General features: G+C 51.2%; 1 protein-coding gene across 1 annotated transcript in view; it reads right to left on the bottom strand.

Annotated features, from left to right (window-relative positions):
• Positions 1-649: 649 nt before the first annotated feature.
• ADAP1 (ArfGAP with dual PH domains 1) overlaps positions 650-22,002 on the bottom strand; it is a 32,280-nt gene continuing 10,927 nt past the window's right edge. Inside the window, exons 5-11 of the mRNA XM_065732881.1 lie at positions 5,618-5,730; positions 5,074-5,220; positions 2,632-2,715; positions 2,215-2,277; positions 1,943-2,014; positions 1,553-1,781; positions 650-1,236 (exon numbers count right to left, since the gene is read on the bottom strand). Of these exons, the coding sequence (XP_065588953.1) occupies positions 1,208-1,236; positions 1,553-1,781; positions 1,943-2,014; positions 2,215-2,277; positions 2,632-2,715; positions 5,074-5,220; positions 5,618-5,730 (737 nt within the window). The 3' untranslated portion in view covers positions 650-1,207. The remainder of the gene's footprint in view (positions 1,237-1,552; positions 1,782-1,942; positions 2,015-2,214; positions 2,278-2,631; positions 2,716-5,073; positions 5,221-5,617; positions 5,731-22,002) is intronic.

Here is a 22,002-nt window from a genome sequence, read left to right as displayed (position 1 = left end):
CCCCCACTGCCCATCAGCGGGCACTCCCGGGCCGTGCACTCTGCTTAAGCAGCTAACGAGGCCAACAACACAGACATCTGAATTTCTACACCCTGTTGGGAATCGGCCTAGAGCCAGCATCAGCACCACGATGCTTACCCACACTGACTTGTGGTTTATGACACCGGGAGGATCAGTCCTGTAGCAACACGGGGAGACCACCAGCCACGTCCTGCTCGCACTGCCCCCCAGCATCCCAGCACAGCCCCCACTGCTCCTCCCTCTGCACTACACCATGAGAGCGGTGGCTTCGAGGACAGGGGCCCGTGGGGAAGGCAGAGGCAGGCATGGTGCCTGCAGGATGCAGGGCTGGGAACACGGGGAGTGACACGGGGAGGGGACGAGCTTCCTACCAGCAGTAGTTTTAAGCTTCTCCTTTTTGAGTTTTAAGGGTGAGGAGGACGTGGATGAGGACGCACGTTTCGGTCATCTCCAAACACCCCCAGCAGTTCAGCTGCACTTCCTGCATTTAAAAACAATGATTTCTCTCCTCTTGTTTCCAGGTGTCAGCATCTCAGGGGCTCGCTCCCCCATGGAAAGAGCTGGCACAGAGCAGGGCAGCAGCCCCAGAGCTGCAGGGCCGTGGGCTGAGCCCGGTGGGGATGGGCAGGGGGAGCTCCATCACCAGAGTGCAGGAGGCCTCAGTCCTGGTCCACATCCCCTGTGAGCTCAGGCAGCAATGAGCTGAGGAGGAGGAAAAGCAGCTTAGCACCAGCCCCACTGCTGCAGTGCTGAGAGCAGAGCGCTGGGACGGCCTCCCATCCCCCACAACAGCCATCACTGTCCACGAGGAACCTGTTTGGGTTTTGCATCACAGACCACACTGTCCAGAGAGTGTCCCATCCCTAAGAGATGTGTCCCCGAGACTCTTCGCCCCGCACTGGGGGCCCTTCCAGCAGCACAGGGCCCTACCTGCAGGAGACACGAGGGCACGAGGTGCAGGGGGAGCTGCAGAAATGAGTTCTGTGTTGGATCAGCATCTTCTCCCATGTTTCGCTGCTGCCTTTCTTGGCCTCCAACATGATCAAGTGAACGATGAGGGGAAAGGGAAGTATTATTATTATTATTACTGTTATTATTAATAATTATTATTTTTTAACATTTCAAATAAAACCACGTCGTGTTGTAAACAGAAGCTCCTTCCTCAGGTCTGCCCAGCCAGTCCCATCTAAGGTTTATGCTTGAAATGGGCTTCCACTGAAACAAAACAACAGAAAAGTGACGTTAAAGCCACGGGCACAACCCTGGCAGGGACAGCCCAGCCCTGCACACCGCCCTGCGGGCGCTCCATGGGTCTGATGGTCCTCAGAGCTGGGTGACTGAACAGGCTCTGAGGTCCCTCCCATCCCATGGTCCTATGACACCCCCCCAGAGTGTGAGCCTTGCAGAGGAGGGCTGCCCCACTCACACCAGCACAAGGGAGCGACTGCAGTCACCCCATCCCTGTCCATCCATCCCCTACTCCGACCAATCGAGGGGCCGAGGTTCTTCTCCAGACCTCATGAGCACACACCTGCGTATTCCTGAGGCAGCATGGGCCTGCTGATAACTTTCTGGAAGGTGGTAATCCACTCCAGCTGGTCGTCCTCTGTCTCGCAGGCAAAGAGGAATTTCCTGTCCGGGGTGACGATGGTGATGCCGTGCTGCCAGTGATTTCCCTGCGTGGATGGTGGGAGCCCTTCCAGGACCTTGTAGCTGTTTTCCTTGCTCCCAATGAACACTTCCCCTCTCGCAAAGGCATCCTACAAGACAGCAGCCAGGAGCACAGAGTGCAGCACCACGACCCTGCAGAGCGCCCCCCCCCCGCACCCGCAATACAGAATCCCAGTGCGTTCTGGTGAGCATCAGCCTGGGCTTTACTGCAGGCCATGCCCTGTATGCAGCCCAGGCACCTCTGCCTTACCAGGGGGTCCTTGAAATACATGAGCCTTCGGTCGTCCATGGTGAACCATCGCTTCTTGAATCCTTCTGTTTGCTGCAGAGTCAGAAAGAGCTGGATTACACACCGAAGTGCATTGCTCACCAAGCCCGACCCAGCAGTACTGGGGCACAGGGGCAGTTTTGGGCAGTGTGGAGGACCCTTCTGGGCAAGGGATGTCTGGGAAAGGCAGCTCCACCATCCCGTACAGAGCAAGCCTTGTTTTTGGAGGTGTTGCAGAAACATTTATAGCTTACCTTGGGCCCCGTTTTCTCCATGTACCCCTCCTTCAGGTAGTTTCTAGAGAGCTTTGGCACCAGCTGGAGCAACCAAGCAGGACAGAAATGAGAGCACAGCATCACGTGGAGGCGGCTGAGGGCACCTGCCCGAGCCCACCCACCCCTCAGCCATGAGATCCCAACCAAGTGTTCAGCAACTCCACGTGGGTGAGCCAACCACACGTCCCACTGCGGGCTGATGAGGTTCTCCCTTTGGTTTTTAGTATCTGGCCCATTTAACTATTCCTTAATCTGGAAGTGGTCTGAAGCACCCCGCACTGCAGTAATTGCACATCACACACCGAAGGACAGAACACTTCCCAGAGCTTTCCTGCTCCATTACAAGATGCTAAAAAGAAGGGAAAAAAAAAAAAAAAACCATGCTGGAAAACTTACATCAGCATCGCTGGCTCCAGGGAATGCCACTTGTAAGTAATGGAAACGTGCTGCACGAATGGCATTGAACCAATCCACTATTTCCTAACAGGAACAGAAAGCAGTGTGTCACGAGGGCTGCACCAACCAAGCCACACAATCCCGCTGCACTGCATCTCAACCATCACTTCGTCCCCATGACGAGAGTGCAGTTTAGTGCCAACCCTCAACAAACAAAACCGAACCGTGAAGATCTGGCTGTGCCTCTCACCCCTGCTCTCCATCTGCTCGTGTTTAAGTCGGTGTGGGAGGGAGAAGGTCAGCAGAGGAAAATCAGCTGGTGGCTTTGAAACGAGACTTCAGGTGCTTCAGATTAGCAGAGCCCAAAGCAGCTCTGCAGGCTGCTCCACATCCCCAGCCTCGCCCCTCTGAACGCAGGGAACACGAGGGACATGGCCCACGTCCTGAGCCCACAGCGACTTTCCTCCACGTTCTGCTGCAAGATTGGCCAGACATCCCTTCACCCCAGCACTGCAGCCTGTCCATCACATCCACAAGTCTGACACCCAAGGCCCAGCTCAGTGCCCAGATGCTGCTGCATAGAGGACACACACAGACAGCTCTGGAAACCTCCGACCTACTTGTCTGAGCTTTTACTTATCACTTGCTTTTCCATCTTAAGCAGCTAAGCAGACCCCAGATAGCAGCACAAAGAGGATCAGCGAGAGGAAATGGCTCCTGAAGTTAACGATGACCGTTACAGGTGAGGCAATGAAAAAGGAGCTGCACTTGCTCACGTGGTGATGCTTCCCAAAATCACCAACTGGAAGGCAACCCTGACATCACCATGTGCTGCCTGACCGGGACGTGAGGCAGCTTCCCCCCACACAGAAAGCAGAGGACGAATCTCTCACTGACTTCAGACCATCCTGCTGCTACGTCCCATCTCTCTATATAGGCATACAGCTGTGCCTGCAAAGCCAGGATGTGCAGCCTCTGCCAGACCTGAGCCACTCACACGGCTGTGGCAGTACCAGGCAAACATCCCTGGGTGAGAGTGCTGCTGAGCTGCTCCTGGGATGGCTTCAGGAGAAGTCCTGCAGAGGGAGCTTCAGCCCTGGGCAGGAGCTTCAGCACTCCCCGTGTGCGTGCAGCCCTGGAGCTCCAGCCTCGCTCTCCTCTGCTCCCCACCTGCAGCTCAGGCTGAGTGCCCTTTGACAACCGAACCTTGCTCCCAGCAGAGCTCGACCAGGCTACGCTGGCACTGGAGAACACCACCAGGTAGAAACCCAGGACTGTTCTTTGTTAAATGGACACAGAGTGATGCACGCAGCTGCACTGCTCCAGCCAGCTGTGTGAGGGCTCTCAGCCTCCGACGCAGAGAGCAAGCTCCTCAGCTCCTCCCACTCATGCCAGGTATGTTGCTCTTCATTTCAAAGGAGCTCAGCACAGCCCATGAGCCAGAAGCCCCTTAGGTCACAATGGGGTAATTTGCTTCTGGTAGTATGAGCTGGTTACCTGAAATCTGCATCTTGGGCTCCTTCCATATGTATTTTCAAACTACAACCCTCGTTGTGCATCACTGCCTCCCATGGCTGTGATGGAGACTGGCACCTTCACTGCACAGGGACATCAGGGACGGGGTGTCTCCTCAGCCCAGGACAGCTCACCCTGATGGTCTCAGTCCATCTGCTGATGGGAATGTGCTAAGAAACCTTCAGCTGCATGGAGCTGCCCCATCCCACAGCGCTCTCGGGCAGGAGCACGGCGATCCAGGTTGTCCTTTAGGCTTTGACTTCCTTCGCTGCCTTAATCCAGTGAAGGTTATCACCTGTGATGAGCTTGCATCCTCATTCAGCCAAAGGGGCAGAGCAATTTCGAGGAAGTCAAGAGAAATTCAGCTGAGGTGTTATCAGATGGCATCAGAGCTGCCTGCCCAAGCACTCGCTAAGCAGCAGGAGCCACCACGTGAGACCAGCCCACCCTGCTCACAGCAACCACCTGCAAGTCACAGACCACTCCTTCCACGTGGGCATCCGGTAGAAAAATCAGCTTTTTCAACCCCAAAATGACAGTAAAATTCTGCCTTTGCCGAGCAGACTGTCAGCAAACCACAGAGGCACAGCGGTGCGATGCAGCTTCTTCAGGAAAGAGCTCCTTCCTCTGATTTCTGTTACACTCGTGGCCACAGAGCCACAACACATCCCTGCAGCACAGCCCTGCAGGCACAAAGGCTTCACTTGGACCGACCCCTCGGGCACCTCCAGGAGCACTGGGACTCTCAGTGCAACAGCCAATGTGTCCCACACCCTCCCTGGGCAAACAGCCACCCCAGGCTCTGGAGCACTCCTCACCCACTTCCACGTTACAAAGTCCCACATCCCCACGAGTCACAGTGGGGTTGAGGCAGGCTGGCTGCGTGCAGCACCATCCCCAGGAGCACACACAGCCCCGTGCTCTCACCTTGCCATCTTCGTGATAGACAAAGATGTTCCTTGTGCTATTGTCCTTCAAGTAAGTGATCTGTAGTCCGTGTGGGTTCCCGATTTTTGCAGGCTGGAAAGTTGCATTTAAATGTTCGATCTTCATAATTGCTTTGGGTTCTTTTGCCTGGAAAACACAGCTGAGTGAGCAGGCACCTGAGAATTGGCTTTTAAACGAGAAAGCAGCTTACTGTGTCAGAAAAAAAACTCCTGATTGGGGGCATTGCCTAAAACACAACGCTCTATCCATCTATCCAAGCACATGTCTAACCATTAATCACAGGTGCAATTTTCGTGGTAACAGCTCTGCGTTGCCCTTCCAGTACATGAAATCTGCTCTGGGGAAAAAGATGAATGCTCCACTGCATGGCACCAAAAAGAGGAAACCCTGAGGATCGTGAGGTGGTGCCACAGATGGCATTCCCTCCCTGAGAAGCAGCCCATGGGTACCACACCCACGTCAGGAGCTCACCGGTGCCCTCACAGCACAGCTTCCCATCCCCACGGCAGCCCCGGGAACTCACGTCGTTTTTGTTGAAGTACTTCAGTGCTCCTTCCCTCTCCGACAGCACAAACTTTCGGCTCAGGAACTGCCCGTTGTCACGTCCCCGCTTCCACAGGAATCCTTCTCGGTACCCTACAGCACAGAGCGACCTCTGAGAGGGACACAGACAGCAAACAGTGCCAACCCGAGAGAAACCGCCTGCCCGGTTACCATGCCTCTGCTGGCAGTCAAAATAGCACTTTCTTCCACCTGGACTTAGGAAATCCTACGCCAAATGCTTTCTCCAGGTCCTCAGAGACCTTGGCTGAACACGAGGCAAAGCTGTCAGCATCTGGCACCGAGAAGTGCCACGGCTGTGAAGGCGGGGAGGCACAGCAGGCTGCCGGCACGCGGCCGCTCATCGCCCGCTGCGCATGCGAGCAGTGGAAACGTTTAAAGCTGCCAGCAGCCCTCCCCTCGGTGCTTTATTTAATGGGGGTCATGTGTTGCAGCAGGGCTCTCCTTGGACGCATGAAGCCATGCTGCTGCTCGCCCCGTCCCCTCCTCTCTGAGCTCTGCAGTGCTGAACACGCTCCGGATGCTCGGGGCACTGACAGCAGCCCAGGAGCACCAAAACCAGAGACACTGGGGGCACTACAAGGACAGAGCTCTTATCCCCATCCACCCGGTTATCCTCCAGGCTTGGGAGAGAGCTCCTCAGAGCCACAAGTAGCACTGGTGAGCTCAGCCGATCCATTCTGCCCAACCCAAACAGCAGCAGACAACAAAATACGACCAACCCCTGGGAAGGCAATCACAGCGTAAGAAAGAAAGGCACACAGCGAGCAGGATCGTCCTCAGTCTGAGCAAGGAGAAGCAGCAAAACCAGCCCAGGGCAGCAGCACTGGCTGTGAGTGCTCTTATCACCACTATGGCACACATTAATTCCCCCAGTGCGGGGAGCACCACGTCCTGACAGGTTGTATCAGCAGGACCACCCGACAGCGGCTGCAGATGACAGAGCTGAGCGGGGATGAGGGCTCCACGACGTGGGGCTGACAGCAGGCAGACAGGCAGCAGGTCCTGCCCAGCTCATAGGGCTATAACATGCAAGATTTGCTTAACACGAGGCAGAGATGAAGGTAGGAACCTGCTGGCTGAAAAAACATCCACCTGAGTTAGCTCAGCCGAGCTCAGCTCTCAGCTGCACAACCTGACAGCAGCTCCCTGCGCAAGTCCTGGCTGCAGGTCGCCTTCATTTGCTCACCTGGAGTGCTTTGCTGCAAGTATCTGAATGGCACAGGGTGAAAAGATGCTGCAGGCATCCCCTGATTGAGTTTCTCTTCTCTGCAATACGTTTATCGTGATTTAACACTCAAGGGGTAAGGAATAAAACCCACTGCGTTTCCCCAGGGACCATCTCCAAGAGCTGCAAACGCATGAAGTCTACTGAAAACACAGCCTGGCACCCAGTGGTTTTACACGGGAAGGTGAAAGCACAGAGAAGGTTGGAGAGCTGCCCAGGGCAATACTGCGAGCCAGCATCAAAGCCAGGCTGGAAACCTAGGCTCCTCTGCCCTCTTATGTACAGACACTTTCATCATTATGATCTCTTTTTTTTTTTCCAGCCCTTTGAGCCAAAACACAGCATTGAATTCCACTCTGTTCTCCTTCAGAGAAATAAAAAAATAGAAAAGAATGCTGGCTCTTTCCAGAACCACTGCCTCTGCAAAAGAGCTCCTGGCTGCTCTGACAAAGCCAGCTGCTAATTTTGCTGTACTCTGGCACAGATTTTCTTAAATCCTTTGCTTGCTTCTTTTCTCTTTCTTTCTTCCTCCAGGGCTGCGTCCTCAGGAGCTGCTCCTGCACTCTGCCCAAACTTGCTGCCTGCACCCCTGTCAGTGCTGATAAATGCAAATCCCAACAAACTGGACGTGAACTGAACGTGAACTCATCCAGCATCCCCAGGCAATCAGTATGTCAGCAAGACACGTCCTCAACATCCCGATGTCAAAGACTGCACAGACAGCAAGTTGAGGCGTTGAGAAGCAGCACTGCAGGCTGCTGGAGATGCACTTCTCCCACTGCACATCAGAGCCCTTCCTCACCTCCGTGGGCTGCCCTGCCTTAGCAGCAGCCACTGAGCCACACAGGAAGCAAGCGAGAGGATTTGCCACCAAGACAATCTCACACACAGCATCTTCCCACCCGACTTCCTCCAGCAATTTGTTCAAGTTCCCTATTTTTAAGAAGAGGAATATCACCACTTCCTTACGTCAGAACGCCTTCATGGGGCACTGTTACTGATGGGGTTTTTGGTCCCTCCAGACATGGGGATTATAGGAAGTACCCAAAATTACTCTTTCTGTTTCAGCCTTTGTTCTCAGAGAACAAGAAACGACTCTGAGAGGGGGCAATCAGGTGCTGGAGAAAAAAGCACTGCTTGGACTTTGCTTTCCCTCATCCCACATAAAGCATTCTGAACTTGGAATTAAACCCTATCTGCTTTCTGGTTTCTTTGGTGCTAAATTTGCTGTTTCAGCTGGGAATGGAGGCACCAGAACCACCAGCTTCCCTGATGTTCCTCAGTCAGCAGTATAACCAGGTCTGGTGCAAAGCTTTTAGGAGAAACATTCACATACCCAAAACCCAGCACCACACCAAGGAACAAATGCATCACTGTGCCATCTTTCTCTTCTGGTCTCACTGCAAGACAGAGCATGGAAAGATGAAAGAGAGGAAAACATTTACTCATATGTGCAATCCAAGAGCAACTGCATTCTCCTTGAGATCGAGCAGAGCACCTCCACCAGCAGAAATAGGTTTTCTTTCCTCCTGGCAGTCAGACAAAGTGCTCTGACCCCAATTCAGGGCTTCGTAGGTGAAGGAAATTTAAACAGAACTACACCACATCACTTTGCTGCTAAAATTACAGGGTACACATCACCACTTCTGCATGTCAGAAGCAGACTCATCTGCTACATCAACATCCTAAGACATTAATTAAACCAGAATGGGAGATAGGAACTCACTGGAGATGATTGCCAGCCTGCTCTGCGAGGTTAAGGAACAGCGTAATTATTTGGAGCAGCTGAGTGGAGAATCCCCAGTGCTGATGTCACAACCTCCTTTTAGCACAGTCTGAAGGATATTCCTTCAGAAATGAACCATTTTGCCCATAATCGGGGAGCTGGGCAGAGGAGGTGGCATGTTTCACCCTTTCCCAACGGAACAGATTTCAAATAACGCTGCAGAAAGAACTGTAAACCTCTTGCTTGGTTTGACTGCTTTAAGGGACAGCATTTCTTTGTGCTCTGAAAGCAAAGGCCTCAGTAAGGGCTGGACAGGCACAATTGAGTGAGCCTGCAACACAGACAGCATCCTTGCCCCAGGGAGGGCACCGGGGAGGTAAGCTCTACGTCGGGGTGGGTGCCAGGCACATCTCACGTCCTGCCAAGTGGGACTTCTCCATTTTGCAGCAATGCCACCCTCAAGACCCACCCCAAGCAAGATAAGACATCTCCACCTCATCGCACCCAGCCAGGAGAACCGCCAGGATCCACCTTGTGCTGACCCCGACGGTTTCTCACTCACACACATTTTAGAGGAGAGAATTTCCCAGCTCTTCGTCAATCAGGCCTCTCCTAATGAGCACTTAGCATGCAAATTACCTTTCCTAAAGGCCATTTTGCAGAGAAAGGTTTCTTGTGGCCACCCAGTCTGCCTCTGCTGCCATCCAGGAGCTCATAAAACAATTATTGTCCCGCTGCATTGTAGCGCCTCGGCTATGGATGCAAGCAGCTGATTAGATTGATTGCTTCCACAATACCCAATTAACCCACTCACTCTGCAAGTGATTGACTTAATCAAAGGCAATTAGCGCTTGAATGGCTACATCACACACAAAGCCGGGATTTAGGAGATGATTGAGATAACACTTCCAGACCTCTCGCTGGCCTTCTGGGGGAAAACATCATTACTGACGTCCAACTCGGAGTCGGGAGTACCTGAAGCCATAGGCGGGTGGTTTTGGGTAGCACACAAAGAGCAAGGACGCTGACAAAGGGAGCGATGCCACGTGCTACTGCTCAGGGGAACCTGAAAAACGCCAGCATCAATGGGAACAACGCGGAGAGAAACCCACTCCCTCTAACATGAAGCAGTGAGAACGTTGTACATCACGCCTGGGACCATTCTGAGATCGAAGCTGAGCACGGAAAACAAACTGCAGATCACTGCAAAAATACACTGCAGTCCTGCTTGGATTTGAGCAGCAAGGCCTTTGGAATGGAAGAAGCTGCTTGTTCAGTTACCCATCTGCTGGGGATCAATGCATGAAACAGAGCCATATACATCGCCTCTGCAGGAAAAAACCCCGTGGAGCTGAGCTTAGCAGCGCGTCCAGGTCCTCAGTTTGATGAAAAAAGACCAAGTCTGTCCCCATACATGGGCATGTGGTATTCAAATGCAAGGTCAGTCCCTGGGTTTGCAGTCCCTTTTAAAGTCACGGCGAACACACTTGCATTGCTGGCACACAGCTGAAAATCCAAATTGCTTCTAAGCAAAGCCCTAATAATAAAGCTAAAATCCATTAAGCTTGTGATGTTTGCCACCATTTAAATCTGATTAAAATCATTCATGACACCACTAAGCCTAACAGTCAGAAAACACTCCTGTCAATTCCGATGTTTCCCAGTGTAATCCAGACCCCCTTCTTTCACTGAGCTGTCAGCTAAAGGGAACCATAATAAGAGATTATAAACCTAATCCAGTTTCCTAAGCTGTTTTTAACCGGTTTCTTTAATCACAGGCTATCGTTCCCTACGGAGTAGCTCTCAGGTGACAAAGACATGAATACAGTCCTTCACGCTCCCTGAAGGTATCTCGGATGGGATCGCATGGCACCTTGCCTGGGAGAAGGCAGCAGGGTGCCGACCTCAGGATGGCCGCAGGTCATTAAGAAGGTGCAAAGGATATTCTCCAAAGAAAAACTTGCACTGGACTGAGCGACTCCTGGAGAAGCTGCTCTCCCAGCAAGCACGTCCCTCCCTGAAAACACTACGGAGGAATGAACACTGGGAAGAATAGATTGAGGCACGTGATCCCCAAGTGGTTACCTGACCAGTGCAGGTGTAGCAGGGTTGGTTTGCACTGTAGAAAATACATCTTCCCTTTCATCAGTTCACTTCATTGATACAGCACAGCTTCCCTGGTAACTTAATTACTGAGCAAGCATTTACATATTGAAGATAAGGCCATGGTTAGCTGCTGCAGCACAGTCAGACCATATCTCCTGCGAGAGGTTAAAACTCTCAGCTACAGAACACATCTTTACTGGAAGTCTTGTGCTTGTGTTACTGACAAGTGGAGGTGGAATCTAATTTTACTTGGAAATCAAATGCTTCCTCCTTGAGTGGCATCCCTGCATAGCCACCCGGGAGCTGCTGGCTGCTCAGAGGAATGCTGCTTACAGGTAAATCACCTTCATGGTTTCATCCTGTGAATCCTGTCTTTTGTTACAGAAAGGCAGATGAAAGCTGAGGGGTTGGCAGTGCAGTGCTCATCCCTTCTACCAGCACTGAACGCATCTGAGGTCTGATCCAGAGGGAAGCCAGGAGAGGAGACATTTAAGGACAGGCACGCAGCATCGTCATGGCAGCATCCCTACAACAGCAGCATCACATTGCTGCAAGCTGAAGTTCGAGGGCAAAATCTCTCCCAAACCAGAAATCAGGCAGGACACAAGCAGCCCAGCGAGCCCTCCCTGCAGTCACTGAGCAACAAAGTGCACAAAAGCTGCACGGGAGGATGCACCATGAGAAGGAAACTGAGGCACGAGGACTGCCCACCACACCCTGCAGGGAGCACTGAACTTCCAATTCCCAAAGCCCCACAGAGCACTGATGGAGATGGGCAGCCCTCCCTCCCTCCCTCCCTGAGCTTTGTGCTGCTGAGGCTTTGGCTCCCAACCACTGCAGGGCCCCAGGCAGCACCTGAAGGCCTGGGCTTCCCTCAGGACACAGGAAAAGCCAAAATACATTCCAAGCCCTGAACAGTTCTAGCTGGATTTTCTATCTCCCATACCTGAAAATAAAACCTCACCGTGGGCGGCTGCTGCCATCGATCAAACCAAGCAAGGATTAGAGGAACTGAACTGCTGACCAGAGCTTTGCTGAAGCTGGCAGAGAAATTCATCACTGACTTCAAACAGGTTTAGGATCCTCTCTCCAGGGCTTTTCTGAACCTACTGCCCCTCAGCCCCGTAGCAGGGTGGTCCCACTTTATGAACTCTTGTAATTACATAAATCTGGGCCTGAATACGTCATTGAGCAAGACTCCCAGTGACCTCACTATGCTAAAATTCCTCCCTCCAGTCTCTGCAAAGGGCGTAAGGCTGAAATTAACACCCTGCTGTGCACCTTTCCTGCCTTTCAGATATTTTGGGGATATGCTGCTGGCTGCTAGCAGTGTGCCACACCAAGGGCTGCCCTCACAGAGCTGGCTATGGAAACAAACTGGGATCATCCATGCCCACCCTGACCACAGCATCTTTAGAAACAGCCCCATGGAGAGAGCCAGGGAGGCACCTTCCAGCCCCATCCCTCCGCACTCCTCCAAGAGAGGGCAGGGCAGGGGCAATTCTCTGTTGCATCCAAGGGGAAAACTGAGACAAGGTCTCCAACAGGGAGAAAACACAACCCACATCTGTCAGCTCTCAGCAGCTCCATCTTTATGTTATTACTACTGCAGCACAGCCACTGCTAGCAGCTCTCTGCTGAAGGTCTGCTAGGCTCAGGATCAGCTCCAGCACGCTGACCTGCTTCCCCATGCAGTGCTTCCCCACATCAGATGCCAAACCTTCCCCATCCCTCCACTGCACTTCAGAATTCACAGTGTTTTATTTTCAGAGCACAGAATTATGAAACCCACAACAGAGATGGGATGGGTGCTGAGCAGAAAGGTATTAAGAAACTCTCACATTTCTCAGCTGAGTTTGATTTAAGGCTCAGCAACAACGTCCTGGGCAAACTCCAGAAAAAGACATGACATCACTCCGGAAAAATCTTCTTTATCTGGTGAGAGACAGAAACTGCCTGGCTCTGCACAGGTCTCCAACATAGAGCGGATCTCTAATAGCAATTCAATTAAGCTCGGATGAGCTGCCATGAATCCAGCACTTTCCATGTGCCAGGTTACAGCCTGCTTCCTCCTCATTCCACCCCTCCATTACCCAGGAGGCTGCAGCAACCTTCTGGCCCCAGGGCACTACGCTATAGAAGTGCTGCAGAGATGAGGACACTGAGCACTACCTTCACAAACCTTCAGAAACAGAAGGGCTGCCTCCCCCATCAAAGTTTACTATCAGAAGCACAGAGAACCGGTCTCATTTTTTCTCTTTAGCTCTACTCCAGTTAAAACAGATCAATGTACCGACCGTAGAAACCCAAGGTCACAGGAGCAGCAGCCTGAGCAATGCCAAAACACACTACTTCAGTACTGCCCCACCAGGGAAAGCTACTGATGTCAGTTGTAATGGGATGTTCCATACACTGCTGGTCCCACAGCCCACACTCATCGGGCAGCACAGCAGCTCAAGGACCTCCAGGAACTCCCCACCCAAAGCACAGCGATGCCTTCAGCCCCCAGCAAGCAGGGGCAGGAACCTCGAGCTGCAATCCCATGAGCAACCCAACTTGCTCAGCACATACACCTGATGCCACAAGCTGACCACAAACAAAACGCCTTTGAGTTGAGCTGAAGGATGCAAATGGTTCTGTCGGGGATGATGCAAAATGAAAGAGCACTTCTTACTCATTCTTTTTTGAGGGGGAAAAGGACAAACCCTAACCAAGCAATTTTGAACAAAGCACACAGAGAGGGGAAAAAAAATAAAGAAGAAAAACAACAACAAAAAAGACCAAACCACAGCTATTCAGAATTCTATCAGCCAGCCTTCTGTACTTGGACTGAGGTTTGCCACTCGTACCATTCTGCTTCCCAATGCTGCTGCTTCAGTTCTTGCAAGAAAGCTGCTGCTGCTGCTGGGCTAATTATAGAAGCTTGGATGGGAGCTGTGCTGAAGGCAGCTCACAGAACCAGCTGTTAACATTACAGCTGGAGCCCCAGGTAGCTGTGAGCATCCAGCCTCAGCTGGCAGAGCTGCACGCCTCGCAGCCAGCAGTGCCAATGCCCTGCTTGGCCAACTCCAGCTCTCCCACTTAGACCTTCGTGTTCTCACCTGCTGCTCTGGCTGCCTACGTGCTTTAGGGGAGCTGGAGCCGACAGTACGTTGCTCTGAGCTCCTTGTTCTTCCTTGCACATCAGCTGTCTGTAAGAGGAACACTGATTTCCCCCCCTCCAGCACTGGGTCACTGCAGCACTCAGAGTTCCTGGAGTACACGGCAGCATTCAACCACAGCCCAGACAGAACAGCAGAAAAAGGCATTTCTAAAAGAAAAGCTTTTGCATTTGCAGCTTTTTTCCACTGCTTTGTGGTGTTGGCATCGCATGCTTTCATTTCAGCAGTGGAAGGAAAAGGCACAGCACCATCCTTTGATTTTAGTGCAGCCTTCATGAAGTGGCATCACATTTTCGGAGGGGCTGCCCTGTGTGAGAATCAGCACTTAGCAGCACGGATGGAAAGCAGCACGAGGCTGCAGCAGTCCCTGGGCACATGACACCACACCGCCGTGCCAGCACATCCCACCCGGCACATCCCTGTCACCAGGAACAACAAGAAGACAGCCGTGCTGTGATCGCATCCTTCTCCCCAGTTTGGCTCGTTAAACAGCTCTTTGATGCACCCTGTCTGCACTGCAGCACGGTCCGTGTTTGATGTTTAAGCCATTTGTGTTGCAAAGGAGCTGCTCCCAGAGCCAGGGCTGTGCAGGCAGCACTCCAACAGCCCCAGCTCTCCTCGTGCCCCCACTGCTGACATCTGGCTGGAAACCATCACTGGGTGGCCTCCATCCCCAGAGCAGCAAGCAGCAGAGATGCCAACACTTTCAGTCCCGCTGGGGAAAGATGCTCAAAAAGAGGGTGCTGTTCCCCCAAACCACAAAACACTGCAAGAAAAACAAAACGCAGAAATCTCAGAGTGCCACCCAGCAGCTCTGGAGGCAGGAAGGATGCTGACCAAACCTGCTCACCAGCACTCCTCTTTCCATCAACATTTTGTGCATGATCAATCTGGGCATGCTCAAGGAAGAGCACACAGGCTTTGAACAGGCACTGTGCTCGGTGCCACGTCCAGCAGCAATCTCCAGGGCTCAGGAGGGTGCCTGCAGAGCCTGGCTCCCAGCATGGCACCTCCCAGCCACCCGCAGCTGATGTCAGTGCCGGAGAACAGAAGCTCTCTGTGCCTCTGGCTGCATGAGAAGGAGGCTTCACAGAAAGGCTGGAGGGATGCTTCTGCTTTAACCCACTCCTGACAAGGGCACACCAGACTCTGGTAACCTTGATGTTCAGCTTGAAAAAAATTAAAGCTCTAAAGTAGCTGCATTGTGCTGGCAGACATTCAGGTTTTGCAGTTTCAGTACAGACACCCACACACCCACCCCTGCTGAACATCCTTCGATTAAAATCTTGCTTGAGCAAGACTGCTTTTTGCACCTCTGCACCAGGTAGAGATCCACGCGTAATGTTTGCCCTTGAAATGCAAAGAGTGACATCATTTGCAAAACACTTGCATCCTCTTGCCCTCCAGTGTCTCCCTACTGCTCTGGGTGCATTTTCTACTCTTTCCTATCAGAGTTAGATCTATTTTGCCCTCTATCAGGCAAAATGGAGCACAGATTTGTAACAGGATTTTGCTGAAATCCAGTAAGAGCCCAATAGCGGAAGCAGCCGCAGATTTACTGGAAACCATGATTTAACAGAAAGCAGCAGTGATGCAATGCAGTGCGTGCTCCAAGTGCCAGCACGCACTGCACTGCCACATCTTCCTAGCACAAAGCATCTCTTCTCCCATGTCCACATCTCAGCCACGCAGGAGTCTGCATCAAGCTCCACAAAACACTGTGCTGCCCTCATTTTCAGCAGCAGACCTCTTTTTATCTCTGTCTCCATGTCCACGAAGGACCTGCTCACAGGGATGGCAGAGGGAAGCTAGAGAGCTGCACCAAAAGCACTGTGCTGTGATGGATGCTCTGCGGATCACCGAGCGTGGCTCACCTTCCTGCTGTGCCTCAGCCTGCACCAGGAGCACAGGCACTTCCCATCAAAGAGGGACACTGGTGGAACATTCCAGAGCTGAGCTCAAAGCTGAGCTCTCATTCTTGAGCCTTTCAAGCATCAGAAGAGAGTTTCATCCATTTTGCAAGTAACATCAGATAACGGTGACATTAAAAACCAGCCAGAGCAAAGCAGCAGCTCCACTTGGAGGCTAGTCAGTAGAAATAAATTAACTGCTCTCTTTGTACTGAAAATTCCTCTCCGTGAGCTCGGGTTGAGGCTCACTACAGCTTTCTGACAGCTCTGCTGGCCAAGGTGTCCTGCGTGCATTGAGGTTAAACAAAGATGTGCCTTCACGGGAACTCCTGACACACTCAGGTCTTTGGATGGAGACTACAGATGGGGCTAGCTGTATCTTCAGGGATACAACTGCAAAAGATGGCAGAAGAGCCCATTATCATCAGGCTTCTCTTAAATGACAAAACAAAGACGAAAGGCGTTCCACGAGGGAACCCCCCCCACCTTTTCCTTTGTTGTCACAGTCTGAAAAGCTGCCTCCCTTCTCCCTGCTCTTTATCTCATGAAGAACCACAGCTCAGAGGACACATCCCTGCTCAGCCCATCCCACCTCCACCTGCACTGCCAGGTCCCACAGCAGGCACCAAGCTGAGGTCCACACGGAACTTCAGCCCTGCCCAGCTTCTCCTTCAGGGCTGTGTGCATCGGTGTCTTAACAAAGAGCATCCTCAAGGATGCTTTATTTCCTTGCTCTGACTGCTCCCGAGGCCGACAGGAACGCGGTGCAGGAGCACAGCGTCACCGTGGCACTGCTGGCTTGTAGCTGAGATGAGGAAGTGACAGCAGAGGATGAGGTTTGTCAGTTAAAATAATTGGCTTTAAACTGCAACACTGCTCGGCGCTTTGTCTGATCGGGCCCAAAATAAACTGCATTACATCACCACAGGTCAGGCTGAGCTAATAAGGGTGTCTTTCTCACAGAGAGAAGGAACACATTCACGTTCTGTGCATTTTCTCTTTGCAGTCAGAGCACCTTCCAACTGTGCCAGTGCAGGGGAAAATTAATTCAGATTGCTTCCCAAGTTATGCAAGAGCCACATGGAACAGAAAGCGCACAGTAATGGATTTCTCTATTTTAGGGTGTTCTTTTCTGTCTCATAATTTACTTTGCTATCATATTTGCAGGCAATACAAAATGACACGTAAGCAAAGCAGTCCCCATGGTGTCCAGGGAATGCAGTGCAGGTGAACAGACACCCTCAGACAAACAGCACTCTCTGTAGCTACCTGGGTAATACCAGAGCTCACCCTTCTCAGCCCTGAATAACGACACTGAGATCTACTCCGTGCCATAAAAACATGGAATACAAAGCAGCAGAGGCCAAAGCTATCTGAGGCTGCAGTGACACTATACTGTCTCACACCCTGCAGGGCAGGAGGTCACCACCCTCAGATATACACCCACCAACCAACCAAGGTCTTTTCTGACTTGAGTCTTCAGCTGGTGTCCATCTGAGTTCCTGCACTGTTTTTATGGGACCTATGACAATTTGCTGCAGCCTCCCACGACTAAAGAACAAAAACAGTGATGCTGGCTAGCATCACTTATACCCTTCCTCCTTGTAAATGATGCATTGCCATCCTGAAGAGGAAACAAATGTCTCAATGTGAAAGGTATGCTGCAGCATCCAAGGGAGAACTGCCACTCGTCAGTCCTAGCACGATGTACTCACAATTGGCAGCAGCACATTTTATCTGTGCATCCTCTCCTGTTATTGACCCCTCTTCCACTATCTGCAAAATTAACAGCAAGAAGCCTCGCTGGCCTATTTATAGAAAATACATGGAAGCAGTCTTTGCAGCAAAGTTGCAGAAAGCTGCACTCAGTGAAGCTGTTGCTTGCACGAAGTTCACCCCATGCTCACCATCTGTTCACACTGTGCTGGAAAGCAGCTACACTCCCATCTGAGCCTGTAAATCACCACTGAACTACCTCAATGACCTTATTAAATAACAATACATGGCATAAGTCAGCTCTAAGCAGTACATGTCTTGCACGTTTGCAGCTCACTGGAGTTTAAGAAGACCAGTGAGTCAGGATCGTTCTCCCCAAATGAGATGATCCTGCCTTTGCTTTGCTTAAGTGTGAATGTTTTCGGGTATTGGGTCTAGTGATCTTCCATATGGCCTTGGCCACTACTGCCATTAAGCCACAGTCCAATCCGCTGCTGCTCCCTGTATCCATGGCATTCCCTCAGAGCATCTCCATCCCCACAGAGCAGAGATTCATGACAAACTTGGAAAGAGGACAGCACTAAAAGCATCACTGCTGGAAATGAGGCATCAGTGCAGGGAGCAGACATACAGAGAACAGTCTGCTCCAATGTACACGGCTTTGGCAAGGCCAGGGGAACACCATGGGTAGGTTCAATATTGCCTCATTTGAATTTTCTACGATCAATCTGGTTTTAGGAAGCAGAATTCCCATTGCCTTCCAGTTTACTGTGCTGTACCCTCCCTACCAGACAGACACTTTACACCAGCTCACTCTCTCTCTACAGCTCCATGTCTTCCACACACCAGAATCCTGGGGAATCTGCAATATCCCCCACCCAGCAACAACGATGCAAGCTGCACCCACCAGAAGCCAACCAGCCAGAGCTCAAAGAACAGCTTGTGGCACTGGACTGACCCACTGCACGACACGGGATTCACCTCACCATGTGGTCAAGGGTCACTTCAAATCTTAAAACATCCCACAGCCAACGATGGCCAGCTCTCACATCCCCTCCAGCAGCACCTCTCAGCACCAGGTCCTGCATGAAATCACAGTTGGGAAGATGGTGCTGGAGGCAGAGAGAAGGAAAAAGTTCACTCCCCTGACATGAAACAGTAAGGCAATGGCAGAAGGGAACGCAGCTGGCTTCACACCAATTCACAGAATACTTTCTAGATTCATCTTATACGAACGTAAGAGTCAAGAAACGGAGAGACCTCTTTATCTGCATGGTTTGTGTGAACATCCAGGACTCACCCCAAAGTAACACCAGATTACAGAAAGAAATAACCAGTGCTTTTTTAGAGGGAAAAGGTGCCAACTCTTCTTGCACAGACTGGCCACTGCTGGAGACAGCCATAAGCTCTGGCTTGCTGCACTAGCCGTGCTCAGCCTGGGGACAAGTGCTTTCCTGACCCTAACTGTAAAGATCATTCTCTGGTCTATGGCCTGAGATACATTACATCAGCTGTACCTTTACCAATTTATAATATCGTAACGCTCCAAACCTAAAGCCACTGTTCTGTTTTGCTTCCTCCATACCTTCCTCGGTTAAAATAAACCCATTTGGTAAAGAGCAATCGAAAACACTCAAATGAAGCAACTTTCAGCAAGACATTTGGAAGGCATTGCTATAACTGCTGCCAATCAACAGCAGGGGAAGACATCCAAGCCTTTCAAAAACAGTCACACAAAGCTTTTGATTGCCTCCAGTGCCAAACCCAAACGAACAGAACCCTTTGTTTCTAAGAGAAGTCAGTGCCTGCGCCCCGTTAAACTCCTGGAGAGGGGACAATTAGCTGGAGACTGATGGTAATTAAGACAGTTCATTTATCAGGAGGGATGAAATCAACCTCAAACACACTAATGGGAGGGTCTTCAGATCGGTATTACTCTGTGCCATTGTGCAACCAATGCACCAGCAGCACGAGGAACAAAAACTCCGTGTTAATCATGATTACTGGCATGTACATAACGTTTTGCCTCATAGAGTCTGGCTAGGACAATCAAATGATTTAGCTCTAATACCAGAGAACTCAAACACACCAAAGAGTGTACATGAGAATCGATAGTGGACCACCAGAGCGTTTAATCACTGTTTTACTAATCTTCCTGCACTACCTGAACTCACACCAACTCCTCGCACTAAAATCAATGGTGCTAGTGTGCTCATTAATGACACCTCATTGGGAGGAACGAAATCACCAGAGATTGAAATCTACGGCACGGCACAGGAGCTGGAGGCTGCAGCTGTGAGTGCTGCACGTGCTTGTGCCCAAAGGCTTCCCATGGGAGCATGGAACTGTAAGAATTCCCTTACAGGAATCAGCACTGAAATCTCAGACTGAGGGAGAGCAGCTGTGAGAGCAGAACAGCAGCACCTCCCTGAGAGCAGCCATCTGAAACAGGGACCGTGGATTTGCAGCCATAGCTCTTCCCTGCAGTGAGGCCAGAGAGCTTGCTTGAACACAGTGCTGCCCACCTCAAGGACTGTTGTACAGCCAAGGTGTCTTTCTGCTTCCCAGCTCCAGTTCTGCTGCCTGGCATCGCCTCCCATCACGCAGGGCAGTTTCCCATTGGTTCAGGGGCTATGCAAGCCCCTGGAGGCAGCTGGGTAAGAGCCAAGCATTGCCTCTGCATCCCACACTCCTTTGTCTCTCACTTAGATCCCTCACCAGCAGCTAGCAGATGAGTTTGCTGCATCCTCCTGGCAGGTTGCCCTGCTTGATCTCTCAGCGCTGACCTGCACACCTGACACTCCCATCCTGGGACTCATTTCTCCCAGGTCTGTCAGTGCAATTGCTTCTGCTTGGCATCTGCAGGCTCCGGGCAGGCCCTCCCCAGGGGATCTTCTGAAAGCAAGACACTGAAGTTCTGACCTGGGCTTCATCAGGCTGCCTGGAAAAGGATGTTAATCAGAACTGCTCAAAGACAGCATTTTCTTATTTTTACGCAATTGTTGAGCAAGTGTCAGAAAGCAAAATTGCCCTTGGGATGGGAAAACGGAATTAAATCTTCCAACAAACACCGGAAAATGGATACTGATGTCTCTATTAACAACAAAATGTTTCATGCTTAGAAATTGGTAATCTAACGCTCCTTCAGGGAATTCAGAATGGTGAGAAAAAATGGTCTAAGGCAGCATGGAAATAAAAAGAAATCCATTTAAATGAGTCTCAAACTCAGGGCATAGGGTGGGCAGGAGTGGTCCCACTGCAGTGCATCCCTGTGCATTCAGGAGGTCACAAATGGAAAGCAATGGCCCGGATGCTGTGCAGCTCACAGCAGGCACATGAGGATCACCCCAGACAGAGCCCATGCTCCAAGCTGCTGCTGTGGCTGCCAAACTGAAATGACCCCTGCAAGCAGCAGTATGGGCAGAGCCACCACGTGTGATGTCACTGAGCTGCTTCTTCAAGTGCCAAACTGCAATCCATCTCAGCGTGCTTACGGATGGCACAGTTCAGACCAGCTCTTTGGTGGCACTGCTTCACGCCAGAGGGGCAAACTTGTGGCCCAACATCACATACAACACTGGAAGTTTGTCCCCACCTCCTGCTGCCACGTTGCTCCACAAACGTGGTCATCCCAGGGACGAGCCAAACGCTCCCCTTGGAATTTCCCATCCAAGAGAATGAACAAATAACGTCCTGGTCAGTGTCACACAGGTCTCTTATAACAGCTCCTGTGCTGGATTTAATGATGACAATTCTCAAGAGAAAACACATCACCTAAAAACATCGGTACTCAGTCCACAAATGCCCACCAGCCTGCCTCCCCTTTATCCCTCTCCTCTGAGCACTGTTCATTTAAAATCATTCACCATGTTCTCTTCTACATCCAACATTTAATGGCAGTTGAACTTCAAAGAGGGGAGAAAACCCCACTGCTTCTGGCTGAGCTCTTCTGGCACATTTTTCAGGAAGCTCAGAACCCACTGCCCTTCTGCCCAGACAGCCCTGGGAGACACACTTCACTTTGTGTGCTTGAAGAAACTATAGCTGAATCCAGGCTTCTACAGCTAAAAGTTACACGGTCTAAAATAGCACTGTCACTCCTGGTGAACACCATACACATATGTCAGTAGATGGATTCCAGATCTGTCTAAGAAATCAACTACTCACTGCTAATGCCACATGTCCAACTCCATTAGATTGCTCTCAAATCCTAGAATAAAAACGTGCCCTGTACTATACATGAATACAGACCACACACACAAAACGTGCAGGTCTCATATACCCAAAACAGCAGAGCAGAAAGACTCTGAGCACAAAATGAGTCTGTATGAGATCAGATTTTATCTGTAGTTCTAATAGCAGCCAACTGCTGGAGTTACCTCTCATTATCAGCCTTGAGAAGCAGTGTCAGAATAGTACTTTAACCTTCCACCTGTAACACGGTCCCTGCTAATAAATTATCCCAGAGTCATCCATGCACATAGCTGGTGTCAACTACTT

This window comes from Cyrtonyx montezumae, unplaced genomic scaffold, assembly GCF_038088225.1.
Source record: "Cyrtonyx montezumae isolate F1298 unplaced genomic scaffold, pur_monq_1.0 scaffold_16, whole genome shotgun sequence".
NCBI classification, from domain to species: domain Eukaryota; kingdom Metazoa; phylum Chordata; class Aves; order Galliformes; family Odontophoridae; genus Cyrtonyx; species Cyrtonyx montezumae.
Note: the sequence above shows the minus strand (reverse complement) of the source record. Positions and strands in the feature narration are given on the sequence as shown.